Genomic DNA, 18,541 nt, shown 5'->3' on the forward strand with positions numbered 1-18,541 from the left:
GTAACATCCCAGCCACCCCGGTAACATCCCAGCCACCCCGGTAACATCCCAGCCACCCCGGCTCTTCACACCCACCGCCTTACCCTAACACCATAACCTAGCCGTTACATCATAAAAATATGGACCTCCAATTTAGACCCAAATGTAGATCTCCTGCTGGCCATTAATAGGCTACTGCTCTGATGGCCAGCCTCTACATTTGAATTATTATAAGGATGTGTGAGAGGAGTTTTTGGTAATATATACAGTCGTGTACAGTGGGATGTGGGTGTTTGAGTGATTCTGGATCTCTGTAATCTGTTCCACTGCGAGGAAGAGACAACATTATTCTACAATCTACAGCTCGTTATCTACCCATCAGCCATTTGGGTCCGACTTCCAAGTTGCAACATTCCTCCTCGTGGCTTATTCACTGTGACTTCCATTGAAGCTCGGAAACAAAAATAGTGAAGCGTAATGCATCTGGGTTACTTGTTGCCATTATCTTATATGTAGTTTAAGCACACGCGTGTCACGTACAGGTACGCTCACTCAAACTGCCATGCTATAGAATGAGAAAATAACGTGCTACAGCATCTATGAGTGGCACCCTGGAGATGATTAAAACGCAAGTGTGTCACGAAGGGCACCTTTGAAGCCATACCGAAGGTGCCTCTTTCCATGGTCACATGTGTCTGTCAGACTAGTGCGCTCCTGTTAGGGGTTATATAAATAGCACTGCTATCAGGTGTAGTCGGCAGATGGTTTACCCCTGGGGTGGATAAACAAGTTACCAAACGAATACTGTTGTTGTTTGTACTGTAGACATGCTTCAACAACCATATAGATACGTATGTTTGCAGTCTTTGTGGGGGGTGATTGTGGGGGATGATTGAGGGGAGGGTGATTGGGGGGGGGTGATGATGATGATGTAACAAAGATTAACAAAGAAATAACAGCTTGCTCTACCTTTTTCATAAGGTATTTAATTATATAAATTATCTCAATGTAAATACTAAATATAGATTGGGGGAAGACCCTGTTTGTTAGGAAGAACACCCCCAAAATACTGTTATTTTCATTAGGATTTTAAAGAAAATAGAACTTGACCTGTGAGAAATGATGATTCCCTGACCACTGTTATGTTTGAGTCAATTTCTCTGTTACTGCCAACAGAAAAGCAGTAGATCAGGGGTAGGCAACTAGGTTCAGCCACGGGCCGATTTTTGTCAGAGAAGGTGGTTCGGTAGAACACACTATGATAATAATTTGTACACTGCAAATTGACCACAACTAAGCCCGAAAAAGAGATTGTATTTGATAATAACAATCATTTAGTTCCTTTATTACATTGAGACACGACCACGTCTCTTTTGTTATTCATGGGAATACTTGGGAACAGTTTCCTGAATCAAACTCATTGTACAGTCAAAAATGTCACTTTGGGGGGCCAAAAGAAATCACTCCGGGGCCGGTAATTGGTCCGCTGGCCGCCTGTTGCCAACCCCTGCAGTAGATCAAATTGCTCGCCATCAACAATTATAGTTGCCTGTATTAACATACATTTTACATGTACAACTACCAGGTACTGGCCCTTCTTTTACTCAGAGACCTAGAATCACTTTAAGAGCAATAAGGGGGCATCTGTGACAATGTGGCAGCTGGGGGCGTCTTGGCTGTGTCAGTGTGGCAGCTTTTTGTTGTTGACTACTTCCGTCCTCTCTCTGTGTGGCGGCGCTTCCGTGGAGGGGCAAACGGCGTGCGTCTCTGTAATCCTGTTAGCTGCCGCGCCAACGCCGCAGTCAAAGAACTGAATAATGGACTCCCCGCCAAATGTCGGCACTCCGCAGACATCGCCACGGTAATCCACTGTGATGAGTACAGAGAGGATGCCTGCCCCAGTTTCTTCATTTCCTTATAGACTATAGGGATGAGAGAGAGAGAGAGAGAGAGAAATTAAAAGACAAAAATGAAACAGAAAGAGAAAAAGAAAAATGTCACATCCCCAACAACAGGCGTCACCAGAAAGCAGACAGCACATTAAAAGATGCATCTGGCTCATTTGAAAGAACAAGGCCAAATGGAGATTGTGGGAAGGGCTGCGTTGACTTGTGAACATACAGTAGCCTATGAGATGATTGGCACAAGTGGTTTATCTCTGTTAAATCAAATGGCATACAAATGACTGCTGTGTTTTGTCCAACACTCAAAAGTTCAGTCATTCTCATATTGCACGTCAATCTGGTTGAATTACATATCCTATGTCATCGCATATTTTAGTCACAGATGATTAGAACAAGTGATAATGGATGGGACTCTATCAGTTTTTCAACGCTAACCATATTGTAGCACAGTGTGAGTCGGTAATCAGGCCAAAGCTAATGACCAAAGCTAATGACCAAATCTAATAAGCTAATAACTAGCTAGCAGTGAGAGTAAAGGACCAAGATTACCAACCTGCAGCTGCAGCAAATGGAGGGTCAACGAACGGTAGCATTGTTACACAGGTCATTTCCTGCTATGGAGTGGCCTGCGTGATGTGTTTTCCCTAAGCTTTTTAGTAATCCTGCTCACAAATGCAGGAGCCACATCAACCAAAGCAGTCGCTCAACTGAGTTCCCCAACAGGCTTCTCTGACCTGTGAGAGCATATTATGCAATTTGTTTAGTTTTTTGAAAATATGCAATTATCTTGCAATGTTTGGTTTTTACTTCACTAAATGTTTTGGTTTGTTGAAAGTAAGTCATGGTCATACACATTGAAGTTGGATGCAGAATTTTTATATATTTTTTGTCACATTGGGTGATGCTCATGTCTCTCTCTCCATCTCTCTCTCCCCACCCACCCCCTCCCTCTTCTCTCCCTGTCCAGACGCAGGGCTTGGCTCCTGACCCATACAGGAACTACATGCCCATTGCCCCTGGGAGCCCCATCTACGACTATGCCACCATCACTCCTACCGTACCCCAGCCCCAGCCCACCCCCACCCAAACCAGCCACACACCCTCCGCTGCAGCCTCGTTCTTCATCAGGTAAGTCAAAGCCATACTTTACCCTAAAGAGCCCTGTGGGTGATATATGCATATGTAGATTTCAGAGACTTGTGAACTTGTGGCTTGATCGATGACGCAATCCACTTTGAAACTGCTGCCTCTTTCCACATATCAGGGCAGTCAATTCAGGAAGTGAACTGAAATTTCAATTCAATAATAAAAAAAATGGCATATATTTTCAATGACTCATTCAATTGAAGAGTTTTTACATATTTAAATTTAAACCACTTCCTAAATTGACTGCCATCAACTCGAATTGACCCCAAACCTGCTACACATCATACAAATAATGGTTATATCCACCTTTGTCTTGGATTGGACCCATCCAATAGGGCACATGTGACCAACAGCCTCGATTCGGTCTTATGTAGCAAAATTTGAAATTCTGATTTTTACATTGGATTAAAGTAGAGACTCGGAGCTAGAAAATGGTATATCAAACACTGCTGTTGAGAAACAATGGGAAAGTAATTCTGCCTCGAAAGCTGATAAACTTGTATCCCCACTTTTGAGAAAATGGCACTTGAATATTTTGGTATTCCTGCTGGAGACCTCTTCTTTGTCTACATCCATTCAGCATTGTTCACACCCTCTTATGCCTTAGCCCCACCCACCTCTTTAAGGATTCACATGAGAGGCCATGTGCTAAACAGAGTGAGTAGTTTAGTAAACAACCAAATATTTCAAGACTAGAAGTGGTAAAAGTAGTAGCCTACAATAAGGACAAACTCCAGATAAAAATCCATGTTATATAGTCCTTGGCCTAAATCCTAATCTGTCTTTGGTGGAGGTCATGTTATTCTTCACATTAATGTCTCTGGTAAACACACACTATATCAAATCAATTCTACATGTATTTGTCACATGCACAGGATACAGAAGGTGTAAACAGTACAATGAAATGATTACTTGCGTAGTAGAAATATCAAAAACAGAAAGTGTACAGATATAAATATTTGATCATTATTAGATGACCCTTACCCAGACACACTTGTCTAAATTGAATGGTCATGTGAAGGAAATGCTATAATCAACCCCCCAGCCACATCTTGCTAAGTGGATGGGTCACAATTGTCTAGACATGTACACATGTTAATTAAATACAATAGATGGTTGTAACCACCCCCAGACATAACTGGCTATCTTGATGGGTCATGTGATCATCTCTCTTGTTTAGACATGTAGAGTCTTGTTTAGACATGTAGCTAGATAGCTGGCGAGCTAAACAATGAACCGAAATAATCCCAACTCACACTACTACCAATACAAAATTGTCATAGCTGTAGTATGAATCTGCAGGTAGCTGGAACTATTTAACTCTGTTTTGTTTGGCCAGTGTTGTGTCAAGTCACATTGGTTCACATTGGTTCACACTGACCGTGGCGTATGCATTCCAACTGATCTGTCGATAGAGTCTGCTAAATTCAGGGCCTCAATGTTGTTGAGAAATGTAGCAAAACTTTTGGCCAGGTCACAGTTGCAAATGAGAACTTGTTCTTAACTAGCCTACCTGGTTAAATAAAGGTGAAATAAAAATAAATAAAAAATAAATAGTTCTTGATGACTAACGTTATATCTTTAAAAACGGTGCAGTAGAAATGACTATCAACACATAATGAGCAGCTCACGTTACAGACAGAAGCTCCGTCCAGACCATCCATTATCTCAGCAAATCATGGCTAGCAGGAAAGTCCCTGTCTTTTCCGTGGCTCAACCAACTAGGCTTGTAATTTAACAGTTTTACTGGTATTTACGGATAGAATACAAGTTTGTTATAAACACAGGAAAGTTCACATGTTCCAGAAGGCATTTCTGCCCCCAAAAATCATTTTGATAAAAGAATACTTTACTTTACTTTCAAATGCCTCTCCTATAACGTAGTGATGTTCGACATACGCCGAGTTTCCTAAAACCAGTTACATGACCAGAGACTCAACACATTCCCTCCCCCCATCTGGTTGTTTTAAGGCTATATACTATATACTAAATATACTAAATCTATATACTAAATCTTTAAATGCCAATCGCGCTATAACGCAGATCTTCCTCGGTGCAGATTAAATCTAAGCCTTAGTCTCCTTCTCCACTTCCAAGGGGAAGGCAGGATACAGTCTGCCCCACTATTTATTCAGCCCTCCAGTAGTGTTCGTGTCAAAATCTCTGAGCCTTTTCCCAGGCTACCAAAATACTCTGTCGTTGCTGGCAATCCATAGATATTGCCAGTATTGCTTGTAGCCCTAGCCGAAGATGCCAGTGATGGATGCCTGGGTTAGTCACTTGGAGTGGGGAGATAAGTCATTTATATATCATTTTCACACATTAGCTACTATTCGACAGCCTATGGAAATGATGATGCAGATGGAACACGACATTGGAAACTAAAAGCATAACAACCTAAAATGAACTTTTCTGTCCAGAATGAAGATTGAGCAGTCTACATGCTGACTAGGTTAACTTCCTACGTTGTAGTATTTGGAGGTTGTTTAGAGTGCATCCAGAAAGAAAGGTAAGAAGACAGAGAGAAGACAGAGACAAAGTAAATACCTGAGCGAACCAAGGAAACTTATTGAGAAAGATTTCACACTTTGACACTGAGAATATTTTCTCCCAGCACTGTGAAATAATAATCTTTATCTGGTGTAAGAGAACATACCTCAAATGTCAAACGTAACGTTCACTCATATGCTACAGTCTTTATTTGTTGGACTGCTATTGTCATCCGGGTGAGATTGACACACTTGTCATGAATCTTTGTCTCAGGGATTAATATAGAGTTGCTAGTTTGTGTCTGACAAATATGCGTAGCTAATGGCAACCTATTCCCTATATAGTGCACTACTTTTGACAAGGGCCCACAGGGCTCTGGTCCACTATGTAGGGAATAGTGTGCAATTTGGGACTTTGACAATGCCTCCACACTCTTTTTCCAGTTCTAAAAATTGCAACTGTGTCTGTCTGTATTTTGACTCCGATTTTCATTGGAAACTGAAATTGATGTTGGATTTGAGTTAGACAGACAACAATAGCAGGACAAAATCGAACTACATAAATCATAAATATGTATTCCCCTAGTTTCTTGTAGGCCTGGATGTATTAGGCTGTACAGTCAGCTGTAGTCGTGATCTTATCGTTCTATATTTCCCATCAGCCAAAGCTCTAGTTCAAAGTAGCCTACCACTTCAAAGAAAGAGTAGAACCTGCCCACGCAAAGACCACTTCGACACCATTTCAGCAGGTGGCCAGATGATCAGATAGGATCTATTTCAGCAAGTAGGCCAGGCATTCTCTACTGAAAGGTCAACAACAAGCATGGAGGAGAAGGGGAGAAGGCTGAACTGACGCCCTTCACAATACCACTACTCTGGATTCTGTGCGTGTGTGTGTGTGTGTGAGTGTGTGTGTGTGTGTGTGTGTGTGTGTGTGTGTGTGTGTGTGTGTGTGTGTGTGTGTGAGTGTCTGCGTGCATGTGTGTACATGCGTGTGCTGGTTGTGAGTGCGTGTATATGGGCTCTATATTCTTTCAACGAAATCCAATGAAAGGAGGAACAAGAGAACCTATATGGTTTATATAGGTTAGGTTATAGAACCTATATGGTTTATATAGGTTAGGTTATAGAACCTATATGGTGCAGGTTAGGTTATAGAACCTATATGGTGCAGGTTAGGTTATAGAACCTATATGGTTTATATAGGTTAGGTTATAGAACCTATATGGTTTATATAGATTAGGTTATAGAACCTATATGGTTTATATAGGTTAGGTTATAGAACCTATATGGTGCAGCTTAGGTTATAGAACCTTTATGGTGTAGGTTTAGGTTATAGAACCTATATGGTTTATATAGGTTAGGTTATAGAACCTATATGGTGCAGGTTAGGTTATAGAACCTTTATGGTGCAGGTTAGGTTATAGAACCTATATGGTGCACGTTAGGTTATAGAACCTATATGGTGCAGGTTAGGTTATAGAACCTATATGGTGCAGGTTAGGTTATAGAACCTATATGGTGCAGGTTAGGTTATAGAACCTATATGGTGCAGGTTCGGCTATAGAACCTATATGGTGCAGGTTCGGTTATAGAACCTTTATGGTGTAGGTTTCGGTTATAGAACCTATATGGTTTATATAGGTTAAGTTATAGAACCTATATGGTGCAGGTTCGGTTATAGAACCTATATGGTTTATATAGGTTAGGTTATAGAACCTATATGGTGCAGCTTAGGTTATAGAACCTTTATGGTGTAGGTTTAGGTTATAGAACCTATATGGTTTATATAGGTTAGGTTATAGAACCTATATGGTGCAGGTTAGGTTATAGAACCTTTATGGTGCAGGTTAGGTTATAGAACCTATATGGTGCATGTTAGGTTATAGAACCTTTATGGTGCAGGTTAGGTTATAGAACCTATATGGTTTATATAGGTTAGGTTATAGAACCTATATGGTGCAGGTTAGGTTATAGAACCTTTATGGTGCAGGTTAGGTTATAGAACCTATATGGTGCAGGTTAGGTTATAGAACCTATATGGTGCAGGTTAGGTTATAGAACCTATATGGTGCAGGTTAGGTTATAGAACCTATATGGTGCAGGTTAGGTTATAGAACCTATATGGTTTATATAGGTTAGGTTATAGAACCTATATGGTGCAGCTTAGGTTATAGAACCTTTATGGTGTAGGTTTAGGTTATAGAACCTATATGGTTTATATAGGTTAGGTTATAGAACCTATATGGTGCAGGTTAGGTTATAGAACCTTTATGGTGCAGGTTAGGTTATAGAACCTATATGGTGCAGGTTAGGTTATAGAACCTATATGGTGCAGGTTAGGTTATAGAACCTATATGGTGCAGGTTAGGTTATAGAACCTATATGGTGCAGGTTAGGTTATAGAACCTATATGGTGCAGGTTAGGTTATAGAACCTATATGGTGCAGGTTAGGTTATAGAACCTATATGGTGCAGGTTAGGTTATAGAACCTATATGGTGCAGGTTAGGTTATAGAACCTATATGGTGCAGGTTAGGTTATAGAACCTATATGGTGCAGGTTCGGTTATAGAACCTATATGGTGCAGGTTCGGTTATAGAACCTTTATGGTGTAGGTTTAGGTTATAGAACCTATATGGTTTATATAGGTTAGGTTATAGAACCTATATGGTGCAGGTTAGGTTATAGAACCTATATGGTGCAGGTTAGGTTATAGAACCTATATGGTGCAGGTTAGGTTATAGAACCTATATGGTGCAGGTTAGGTTATAGAACCAATATGGTGCAGGTTAGGTTATAGAACCTATATGGTGCAGGTTAGGTTATAGAACCTTTATGGTGCAGGTTAGGTTATAGAACCTATATGGTGCAGGTTAGGTTATAGAACCTATATGGTGCAGGTTAGGTTATAGAACCTATATGGTTTATATAGGTTAGGTTATAGAACCTATATGGTGCAGGTTAGGTTATAGAACCTATATGGTGCAGGTTAGGTTATAGAACCTATATGGTGCAGGTTAGGTTATAGAACCTATATGGTTTATATAGGTTAGGTTATAGAACCTATATGGTGCAGGTTAGGTTATAGAACCTATATGGTGCAGGTTAGGTTATAGAACCTATATGGTGCAGGTTAGGTTATAGAACCTATATGGTGTAGGTTAGGTTATAGAACCTATATGGTGCAGGTTAGGTTATAGAACCTATATGGTGCAGGTTAGGTTATAGAACCTATATGGTGCAGGTTAGGTTATAGAACCTATATGGTGCAGGTTAGGTTATAGAACCTATATGGTGCAGGTTAGGTTATAGAACCTTTATGGTGCAGGTTAGGTTATAGAACCTATATGGTTTATATAGGGTAGGTTATAGAACCTTTATGGTGCAGGTTAGGTTATAGAACCTATATGGTGCAGGTTAGGTTATAGAACCTATATGGTGCAGGTTAGGTTATAGAACCTATATGGTGCAGGTTAGGTTATAGAACCTATATGGTGCAGGTTAGGTTATAGAACCTATATGGTGCAGGTTAGGTTATAGAACCTATATGGTTTATATAGGTTAGGTTATAGAACCTTTATGGTGCAGGTTAGGTTATAGAACCTATATGGTGCAGGTTAGGTTATAGAACCTATATGGTGCAGGTTTAGGTTATAGAACCTATATGGTGCAGGTTAGGTTATAGAACCTATATGGTGCAGGTTAGGTTATAGAACCTATATGGTGCAGGTTAGGTTATAGAACCTTTATGGTGCAGGTTAGGTTATAGAACCTATATGGTTTATATAGGTTAGGTTATAGAACCTATATGGTGCAGGTTTAGGTTATAGAACCTATATGGTGCAGGTTAGGTTATAGAACCTATATGGTGCAGGTTAGGTTATAGAACCTATATGGTTTATATAGGTTAGGTTATAGAACCTATATGTTTATATAGGTTAGGTTATAGAACCTATATGGTGCAGGTTAGGTTATAGAACCTTTATGGTGTAGGTTTAGGTTATAGAACCTATATGGTGCAGGTTAGGTTATAGAACCTATATGGTGCAGGTTAGGTTATAGAACCTTTATGGTGTAGGTTTAGGTTATAGAACCTATATGGTGCAGGTTAGGTTATAGAACCTATATGGTGCAGGTTAGGTTATAGAACCTTTATTGTGTAGGTTTAGGTTATAGAACCTATATGATTTATATAGGTTTAGGTTATAGAAACTATATGGTTTATATAGGTTAGGTTATAGAACCTATATGGTGTAGGTTAGATTATAGAACCTTTATGGTGTAGGTTTAGGTTATAGAACCTATATGGTTTATATAGGTTTAGGTTATATAACCTATATGGTTTATATAGGTTAGGTTATAGAACCTATATGGTGCAGGTTAGGTTATAGAACCTATATGGTGCAGGTTAGGTTATAGAACCTATATGGTGCAGGTTAGGTTATAGAACCTATATGGTGCAGGTTAGGTTATAGAACCTATATGGTGTAGGTTAGATTATAGAACCTTTATGGTGTAGGTGTTTAGGTTATAGAACCTATATGGTTTATATAGGTTTAGGTTATAGAACCTATATGGTTTATATAGGTTAGGTTATAGAACCTATATGGCGCAGGTTAGGTTATAGAACCTATATGTTAGGTTATATAACCAATGGGGGTATGTGTAACATCCCATATAACCAGGTGGAAACTGAAATGGACAGTTGGTATGATAGGAGTATGCGGTATGAGAAACATTTTGCACAATATCATGATGTGAATAGGATAAATACTACAGAGGTGGATGGAGGAAAGTGCTTTTCATAGATGAGAGCACTCAAAATGATTTCTACTTTTAAGTGCTTTGAAAGCCAGAGTAAAACTACAGAGTAAAGCTACAGAGTAAAGCTACAGTGGAAAATTGTTAGGATAATAGATTTTAGGAGGAAAAAGGTCTGTGCGGGAAAATAGCATGACATACGAGTGACATTAACAACACAGATATACAATGCCGCAAAGCACACAGAAGCCGCTTCACAGAGAATTTCTAGAAAGTGCTTTCCATCACCAGTGCTGTCTCTCAAAGCCCCTCCACCCTTAAAACGTTACAGCACATACCAAAGGAAAAGCCCTTCAGAAATCACCAGGCGAGAGACAGAGAGCCTTAAGTATTAAACCTACGATCACATCAAAGTCATCCCGGGCAGCCTTTTCTAAAGACACAGAGAACGAGAGAGAGAGAGAGAGAGAGAGAGAGAGAGAGAGAGAGAGCCACTCTCCTTTTATCTGTAAATCTTTGAAGGTTAGATTACCATTACAGTCATAAAACCTCTCTCTCCCAGCAGATTGGATTTTTGCACTGCCGAGCAGATTTTGAGAGCCATGCCAGGGCAAATGCCTGGGAGTGAACCGTCCTGCGAGGGATGGATCATCCGAAACAGATAGATCATATACCTATCTGACACACACTGACTTATTGGAGATACAGTAGCTGGCGCATTATACATAGGCAAGAACTCGGACGCATCCAACTGGTTTATGCACTGTGTGTGCTATAGCGCACATCTTGATGGATTTCGGTGCATTTCGAAGAATGGGAATTCAGCTTAAGGGAGTTCTATATGGACATACACTCACCGGACAGTTTATTAGGTACACCCTTCTAGTACTGGGTCAGACCACCCCCCTTGCCCACAGAACATCTGTAATTCCTAGGGGCATTCTACAAGGTGTCGTAAACGTTCCACAGGGACGTGGGTCCATGCTGATGCAATGGCATCCCGCAGTTGCTACAGATTGGATGGTGGTACATTCATGCTGCGAACAGCCTGTTCCATCTTATCCCAAAGATACTGTATTGGGTTGAGGTCTGGGGACTGACCAGGCCACTCAAAGTAAATGGAACTCACTGTCATGTTCCAGGCATTGTTTTGTCAATTGTCAATTGTCCAGTGTTGGTTGTCACGTGCCCACTGGAGCCACTACGTCTTGTTTTTAGCTGATAGGAATGGAACCTGGTGTGGTTGTCTGATGCAATAGGCCGTCCGTGGCAAAGATCGAAGAATTGTGCGTTCCGAGATGCCTTTCTGCACACCACTGTTGTACTGTGCTGTTATTTGTCTGTTTGTGTTACGCCTTTTAGCTTCCACAATTCTCCTTAGCCCTCTCTCATTAACAAGCTGCTTTCGCCCGCAGGACTGCCACTGACTGAATGTTTTTCGCTTGACGCACCGTTCTTGCCCAGGAGGGCGGCCATTTATGAGATAGTGGATCCGGCTCAGCTGGCACCGACAAGCATACCAAGTCTCTTAGGTCACTCGTTTTGCCCATTCTAACGTTCAATCGAACAGTAACTGAATGACTCGATGCCTGTCTGCCTGCTTTATATATCAAGCCACGGCCACTTGACTCATTTTCGTGAACTGGGTGGTGTACATAATAAACTGTCTGGTGAGTGTATATCTGACTATATCGTAGTTGAATTTTTTCTCAGTGCAGCAAATCATGAGAAAAAGCATTTGTCATTGACACATAGACCTAAAGAGAATGGCTGCTCTGCTGTAGGACCCCATGGACAGCCTCCACATGGGCAGTCTCCACATGGGCAGACTCTACATGGGCAGTCTCTACATGGGCAGACTCTACATGGACAGACTCTACATGGGCAGCCTCTACATGGACATTCTCTACATGGGCAGCCTCCACATGAGCAGACTCTACATGAGCAGACTCTACATGGGCAGACTCTACATGGGCAGACTCTACATGGGCAGCCTCCACATGGGCAGACTCTACATGGACAGATTCTACATGGGCCCCCTCCACATGGGCAGCCTCTACATAGACAGACTCTACATGGGCAGTCTCTACATGGGCAGCCTCTACATGGGCAGCCTCTACATGGGCAGCCTCCACATGGGCAGCCTCTACATGGGCAGCCTCTACATGGGCAGCCTCCACATGGGCAGCCTCTACATGGCCAGCCTCTACATGGGCAGCGTCCACATGGACAGCGTCCACATGGACAGCCTCTACATGGGCAGCGTCCACATGGGCAGCCTCTACATGGGCAGCCTCTACATGGGCAGCCTCTACATGGGCAGCCTCTACATGGGCAGCCTCTACATGGGCCGCCTCCACATGGGCAGCCTCTACATGGGCAGCATCCACATGGACAGCATCCACATGGACAGCCTCTACATGGGCAGCCTCCACATGGGCAGCCTCTACATGGGCAGCCTCCACATGGGCAGCCTCTACATGGGCAGCCTCCACATGGGCAGTGTCCACATGGACAGACTCTACATGGGCAGCCTCCACAGGGACAGCCTCCACATGTCCTGTTTTGACAATGCCAGCGTGAGTACTCCTTCCTAGCACGACTTGTTTTACCACACTGCCAGCTCCAACCCGGCAAGTGGGAGGACGACTGTCACAACACTGCTTGGGTCCTGGGGTTTCGATTCCACCACGCGACTGGACAGTCTCAGAGGGAAGTCAACAGGTTCAGGGGTGAATCAGTCTGAAATATTTTAAGGAGCGGTGGCTTAGCATTTACAATATGAAAATGACCAGGGATGCAACTGAAAGTAGAATGGGTTGTTTGTTGACCATAATGTGGTTGACACTTCTTATGTCCAGTGTAAGCAACCTGACAAAAAATGTATACAATATACTACAGTTTAATTCAGCCCTTCCTGAAAAAATTTCAATGGATTTCAAATAGCAATAAACCAGTCACCTACTATAGACGAAAGTGAAGAGCCCCAATTTTCACAATCCATCCCACAGACCCACTTCACTCCCTTCTTCATCCTCCATCCTTCATCCTCCATCCCCCTTAATTTGTTTCTAAAATACAACCCTGCTGCCATGGCAACTTGCTTTGGAGGTCCACTCCAAAGTGTTGAGGTCGGGTGCTCTCCTAGACCCCAGGGATGACCTTGAGAGGGGCAGTTGCTATTCCACATTCACACTGCATTGAGCCTTGTGCATTCAACAATACAGTACTTACAAATCCAGCATAATTGCCCCAGAGGTGGGCAGCTGAACCAAATGAAACGCGGCTCAATCTTCTTGTCTGTCTCATATCATTTGCATAATGGGCTAATGCTTTGTTTCATAGGATTATGGTATTAATGTTTGTGTGCCACGACGCCACGATATCCCCTCATGTATTTCTACACACTGTACAATCAAAATGAGCTTTCAAGCTGTTTGCTGGAAGTAAGTGACTCTTGGTGTCTTGGACACCTGCACAGATTTGCTGATCGCCATGTCAATAGGGTAGGCTTGGTTCGTGATTGGTTAACAGGTTGGAATAAGCTACACTGTAGTTAGGTTAGTCATGGTGGATAGACATTCTGTCAGCTATAATTTGCTCATCGCAATCTCTGTGTCTTGAAGGACCAGAAAGCGCTTTCTATACTACACAATAAAAACCTGACTATTTGCTGGATGTAGACTTGGTACTACCATTGAGATAATTGTGGACCTTGGACACAAGAGGTTGAGAATTATAATTGTTGAGGAACACTAGCATTAATTAGAAAGGAATATTCAATTTTGATAGAAAATTATGCTTTCATTGGCTCCCCAAAAATATGACCCCCCCCCTAAAAAAGCAGTACACGATCCACCTAAAATCTCTTTGTGAAAAACATCTATATGCAGGGTTTCAGTCCCGTTTCATAGATCAAATCTCTATGGAGGATGAGGTTGTTTCTGATAATATGCCAGTGGGATGCACAGTGCCGTGGCCTGTCATTTTCAGCGATGCGGGCTGACCACATCTGTTCTTTGACTGATTCCATCCTGGGCAGCCTCCTCGCTGGTCAATAAGGTTAATGTATGCAGAGATACAGGGCAGTCAGAGCCAGCTCAGCGTCTCTTACCACCACTACTGTGTTTCAAACAGACACCGAGACTAATGCAAACATGAAGTACACACACACACACACACACACACACAAATAAACAGCTCATACTCTTGCACACTATGCACCTTCTAATTTCCTAATTTAATTTGGGTGCCTATCTTTACCGTTCATTTGGTTTGGGGCATATAGCTGGTTGGCGTGGGACAGGGACCGATCTTGACATTTGAATTATTTTGAGGTCTAAAAACGTCTAACAGTCTTTAAAGCAGTGCCCCAGGACCCCTTCCCTCGACACACCTTTTATAGTCAATACAACTGGTATCCCACAAGGGCATGTGGATGGGAACCTCTCTCGCTCTCTCTGTCTCTCTTTCCATCTCTCTCGTTCTCTCTCTCTCACTCTCCAGCCTGCGCACTAACTGATTAATCAGTCACACCTTTCTTTACCCTGCAGCCCTCGGGCTGTTTGTGTTGATAGCCCCAGCATTGAGACTACTGTAAATAAATAATCACACACCACTGAGTCGCCCCATCCCTGCTGAAGGAAAGATGAATTACAGATGTAAAGATTTCTCCTTCTATCCTCTTCCTCCTCACTCTCTAACCTCTATGTAACTCTCTGGTATTTCCTCTCTCACATTCCCTCTCTCCCTCTCGCTGTGTTTTTCCCTCTCTCTAACCTCGGCTCTCGCTCGTATTCCTCTCTTTCTCTCGCTCTGTCTCAATCCCCCGTCATCTTCCTCTCTTTGTCTCTTCTTTTTCCTTGTCAGGAAACTCTTTTCAGGATGTAGAACATAGTGTTAGAGGTGATGAATACACTACACTAATTACAGTGTGTGAGAGACTTGCTGCTTGTCCCTTCGCCTCAGCTACAGGAATGAAGAGTGGTGGGCCTCAAGGGTCTCTTCCCCTGTCAAGTGAGTGCCCTTGGACAGATTGCCCCTCTCTCTCTCTCTCTCTCTCTCTCTCTCTCTCTCTCTCTCTCTCTCTCTCTCTCTCTCTCTCTCTCCACACACCCATGCTAGGACACACATACGCTGCCCTCTGCCTTCACTGGCAGTGCTCGCTTTGATTCATCGCACTGGTTGGCTGCTGCTAGGGGAGTGCTGAGCACCTGTCAGTAACAGCTTTATAATCCACAGTAAGGTATGAGGAGGCACGGGCGCAAGGCCCAAACACACATAGGATTTATGAGTGGAGGTGTGTGAGCCGGGAAAAGGTGTGTGTGCGTGTGTGCGTTTGTGCTGTGCTATGCTGTGTGTATTGTGTGTGTGTCAGTGTATGTGTGTATGAGAGAGAGAAAGAGTGTTTATTGGGTGTGTATTTGTGTGCATATAAAGAATATGTACATAAAGATATATGAATGAGTGATGGTACAGAACGGCATAGGAAAGATGCAGTAGATGGTATAGAGTACAGTAACATAAAGTGGCATAGTTTAAAGTGGCTAGTGATACATGTATTACATAAAGATATCAAGATGCAGTAGATGATATAGAGTACAGTATATACATATACATATGAGATGAGTAATGTAGGGCATGTAAACATTATATTAAGTGACATTGTTTAAAGTGTTTAGTGATACATTTTTCCATCAATTTCCATTATTAAAATGGCTAGAGTTGAGTCAGTATGTTGGCAGCACCCACTCAATGTTAGTGGTGGCTGTTTAACAGTCTGATCGCCTTGAGATAGAAGCTGTTTTTCAGTCTCTCGGTCCCTGCTTTGATGCACCTGTACTGACCTCGCCTTCTGGATGATGGTGTAGGTGTCCTGGAGGGCAGGTAGTTTGCCCCCGGTGATGCGTTGTGCAGACCTCACTACCCTCTGGAGAGCCTCTGGAGAGCCTTACGGTTGTGGGTGGAGCAGTTGCCGTACCAGGCATCTGTAGAAGTTTGCTTCGGCTTACTTTTGGTGACAAGCCATATTTCTTCAGCCTCCTGAGGTTGCATCTACTGTAAATGGAAGGGAGTTGTGTTTGCAGTGTTTGTGCCTGGGAATGTGTGGACAAAATCCACATTTCAATTTGATCAGATTTGTAATATTTTTGTTGTCATAATAACATGAAAACTAGACATTGATTTGTTGCCTTACTTCTGTCCTAAAGGGCAAGCATTCACTTTAGAAATGTGTGCTCATCCCTGAAAATCCACACAAATCATGCCTTGATATCAATGGGAGATTTGCTCAGAACATTGAATGACGCAAAACGCTATTAAGTCACCTTTTCCCGGCTCACAAGTTACAGTACAAAAGAGATTTAGCCAAGTCTGACATGGGCAGAACAGACTCACACTGAAGCTTGCTTACTGTCCATACGCCCCTATAGAAAAAGCCAGTGAACAGACTTCAGAACTTAATTCTGTCTGCAATGTCTGCTTAGTGCCACTTTGTGGTACCTCTGTCAGGGCATGTCAGGGGGCATTAAGTACCTTCATACGTTCAGGATGGGGGAGAGATAGATAGAGGCAAGTCTGATCACAAATCAGTTTTAGACCTTACATCTCAGACGTGCACCCCAGATTCTTATCAAATGACATGAATGTGCTATAAACTGATACTAGATCAGATTTACAGTCTTTGATCAGTCTTACTGTGCATCTCTCAGATCTGTACATCATGTTCTTATCAGGTAACCTGGATGAGCATGACTTTAATCTAATCCTGGATCAGTTTTGTATCTTAGACCTCCACCACTAGCTGGCATAAAATACTTTGACATTTCACTGGAGATTCAGGATGTGAGATCGTCTGTCACCTGCTGCCATTATTATTGTTAGAAATGTATTTTGGTGTTATTTTTTCATACTATTCAACTTTAAACATTCCCCTTTTAGGCTCTTGCTGTTTAATTTATTCTAGGCTGGCAAAGAGCTTTAACCCTGGGAATTTGAGGCATTGAGCGAGCAAGGCCAGAGTGGTTTTAGCAATCATGTTAGTTTGAAAATGATTTGCCTTAATTCAGTGAGCTTTCGGTTGGCTGCCAGCCAGAAAGGGGCTCCCTACTGCCTCCATTCTTTCTCCCTGGCCTTTCTTTCTTTCTCCCTGGCCTTTCTGTCTTTCTCCCTGGCCTTTCTGTCTTTCTCCCTGGCCTTTCTGTCTTTCTCCCTGGCCTTTCTGTCTTTCTCCCTGGCCTTTCTGTCTTTCTCCCTGGCCTTTCTGTCTTTCTCCCTGGCCTTTCTGTCTTTCTCCCTGGCCTTTCTGTCTTTCTCCCTGGCCTTTCTGTCTTTCTCCCTGGCCTTTCTGTCTTTCTCCCTGGCCTTTCTGTCTTTCTCCCTGGCCTTTCTGTCTTTCTCCCTGGCCTTTTTCTTTCTCCCTGGCCTTTCTGTCTTTCTCCCTGGCCTTTCTGTCTTTCTCCCTGGCCTTTCTGCCTTTCTGTCTTTCTCCCTGGCCTTTCTGTCTTTCTCCCTGGCCTTTCTGTCTTTCTCCCTGGCCTTTCTGTCTTTCTCCCTGGCCTTTCTGTCTTTCTCCCTCTTTCTTTCTCCCTGGCCTTTCTTTCTTTCTCCCTGGCCTTTCTGTCTTTTCTCCCTGGCCTTTCTGTCTTTCTCCCTGGCCTTTCTGTCTTTCTCCCTGGCCTTTCTGTCTTTCTCCCTGGCCTTTCTGTCTTTCTCCCTGGCCTTTCTTTCTTTCTCCCTGGCCTTTCTGTCTTTCTCCCTGGCCTTTCTTTCTTTCTCCCTGGCCTTTCTGTCTTTCTCCCTGGCCTTTCTGTCTTTCTCCCTGGCCTTTCTGTCTTTTCTCTTTCTCCCTGGCCTTTCTTTCTTTCTCCCTGGCCTTTCTGTCTTTCTCCCTGGCCTTTCTTTCTTTCTCCCTGGCCTTTCTTTCTTTCTCCCTGGCCTTTCTGTCTTTCTCCCTGGCCTTTCTTTCTTTCTCCCTGGCCTTTCTTTCTTTCTTTCCCTGGCCTTTCCTTCTCCCTGGCCTTTCTGTCTGGCATTCCTTTTTCTTTCTTTCTCCCTGGCCTTTCTTCTTTCTCCCCCTTTCTGTCTTTCTCCCTGTCCTTTCTTTCTTTCTCCCTGGCCTTTCAATTCTTTCTCCCTGGCCTCTTTCTTTCTTATCTCTTTCTCCTGGCCTTTCTTTCTTTCTCCCTGGCCTTTCTGTCTTTCTCCCTGGCCTTCTCTTCTTTCTCCCTGGCCTTTCTCTTTCTCCCTGGCCTTTCATGT

At 42.8% G+C, this 18,541-nt stretch overlaps 1 protein-coding gene across 3 annotated transcripts in view; it reads left to right on the forward strand.

Annotated features, from left to right (window-relative positions):
- kif26aa (kinesin family member 26Aa) overlaps nucleotides 1-18,541 on the forward strand; it is a 167,972-nt gene that overhangs the window by 75,170 nt on the left and 74,261 nt on the right. For all 3 annotated transcript variants that reach the window (XM_064925706.1, XM_064925707.1, XM_064925708.1), the window contains exon 4: nucleotides 2,851-3,011. In XM_064925706.1, the coding sequence (XP_064781778.1) occupies nucleotides 2,851-3,011 (161 nt within the window). The remainder of the gene's footprint in view (nucleotides 1-2,850; nucleotides 3,012-18,541) is intronic.

This window comes from Oncorhynchus masou, chromosome 19, assembly GCF_036934945.1.
Source record: "Oncorhynchus masou masou isolate Uvic2021 chromosome 19, UVic_Omas_1.1, whole genome shotgun sequence".
Taxonomy (NCBI): Eukaryota; Metazoa; Chordata; class Actinopteri; order Salmoniformes; family Salmonidae; genus Oncorhynchus; species Oncorhynchus masou.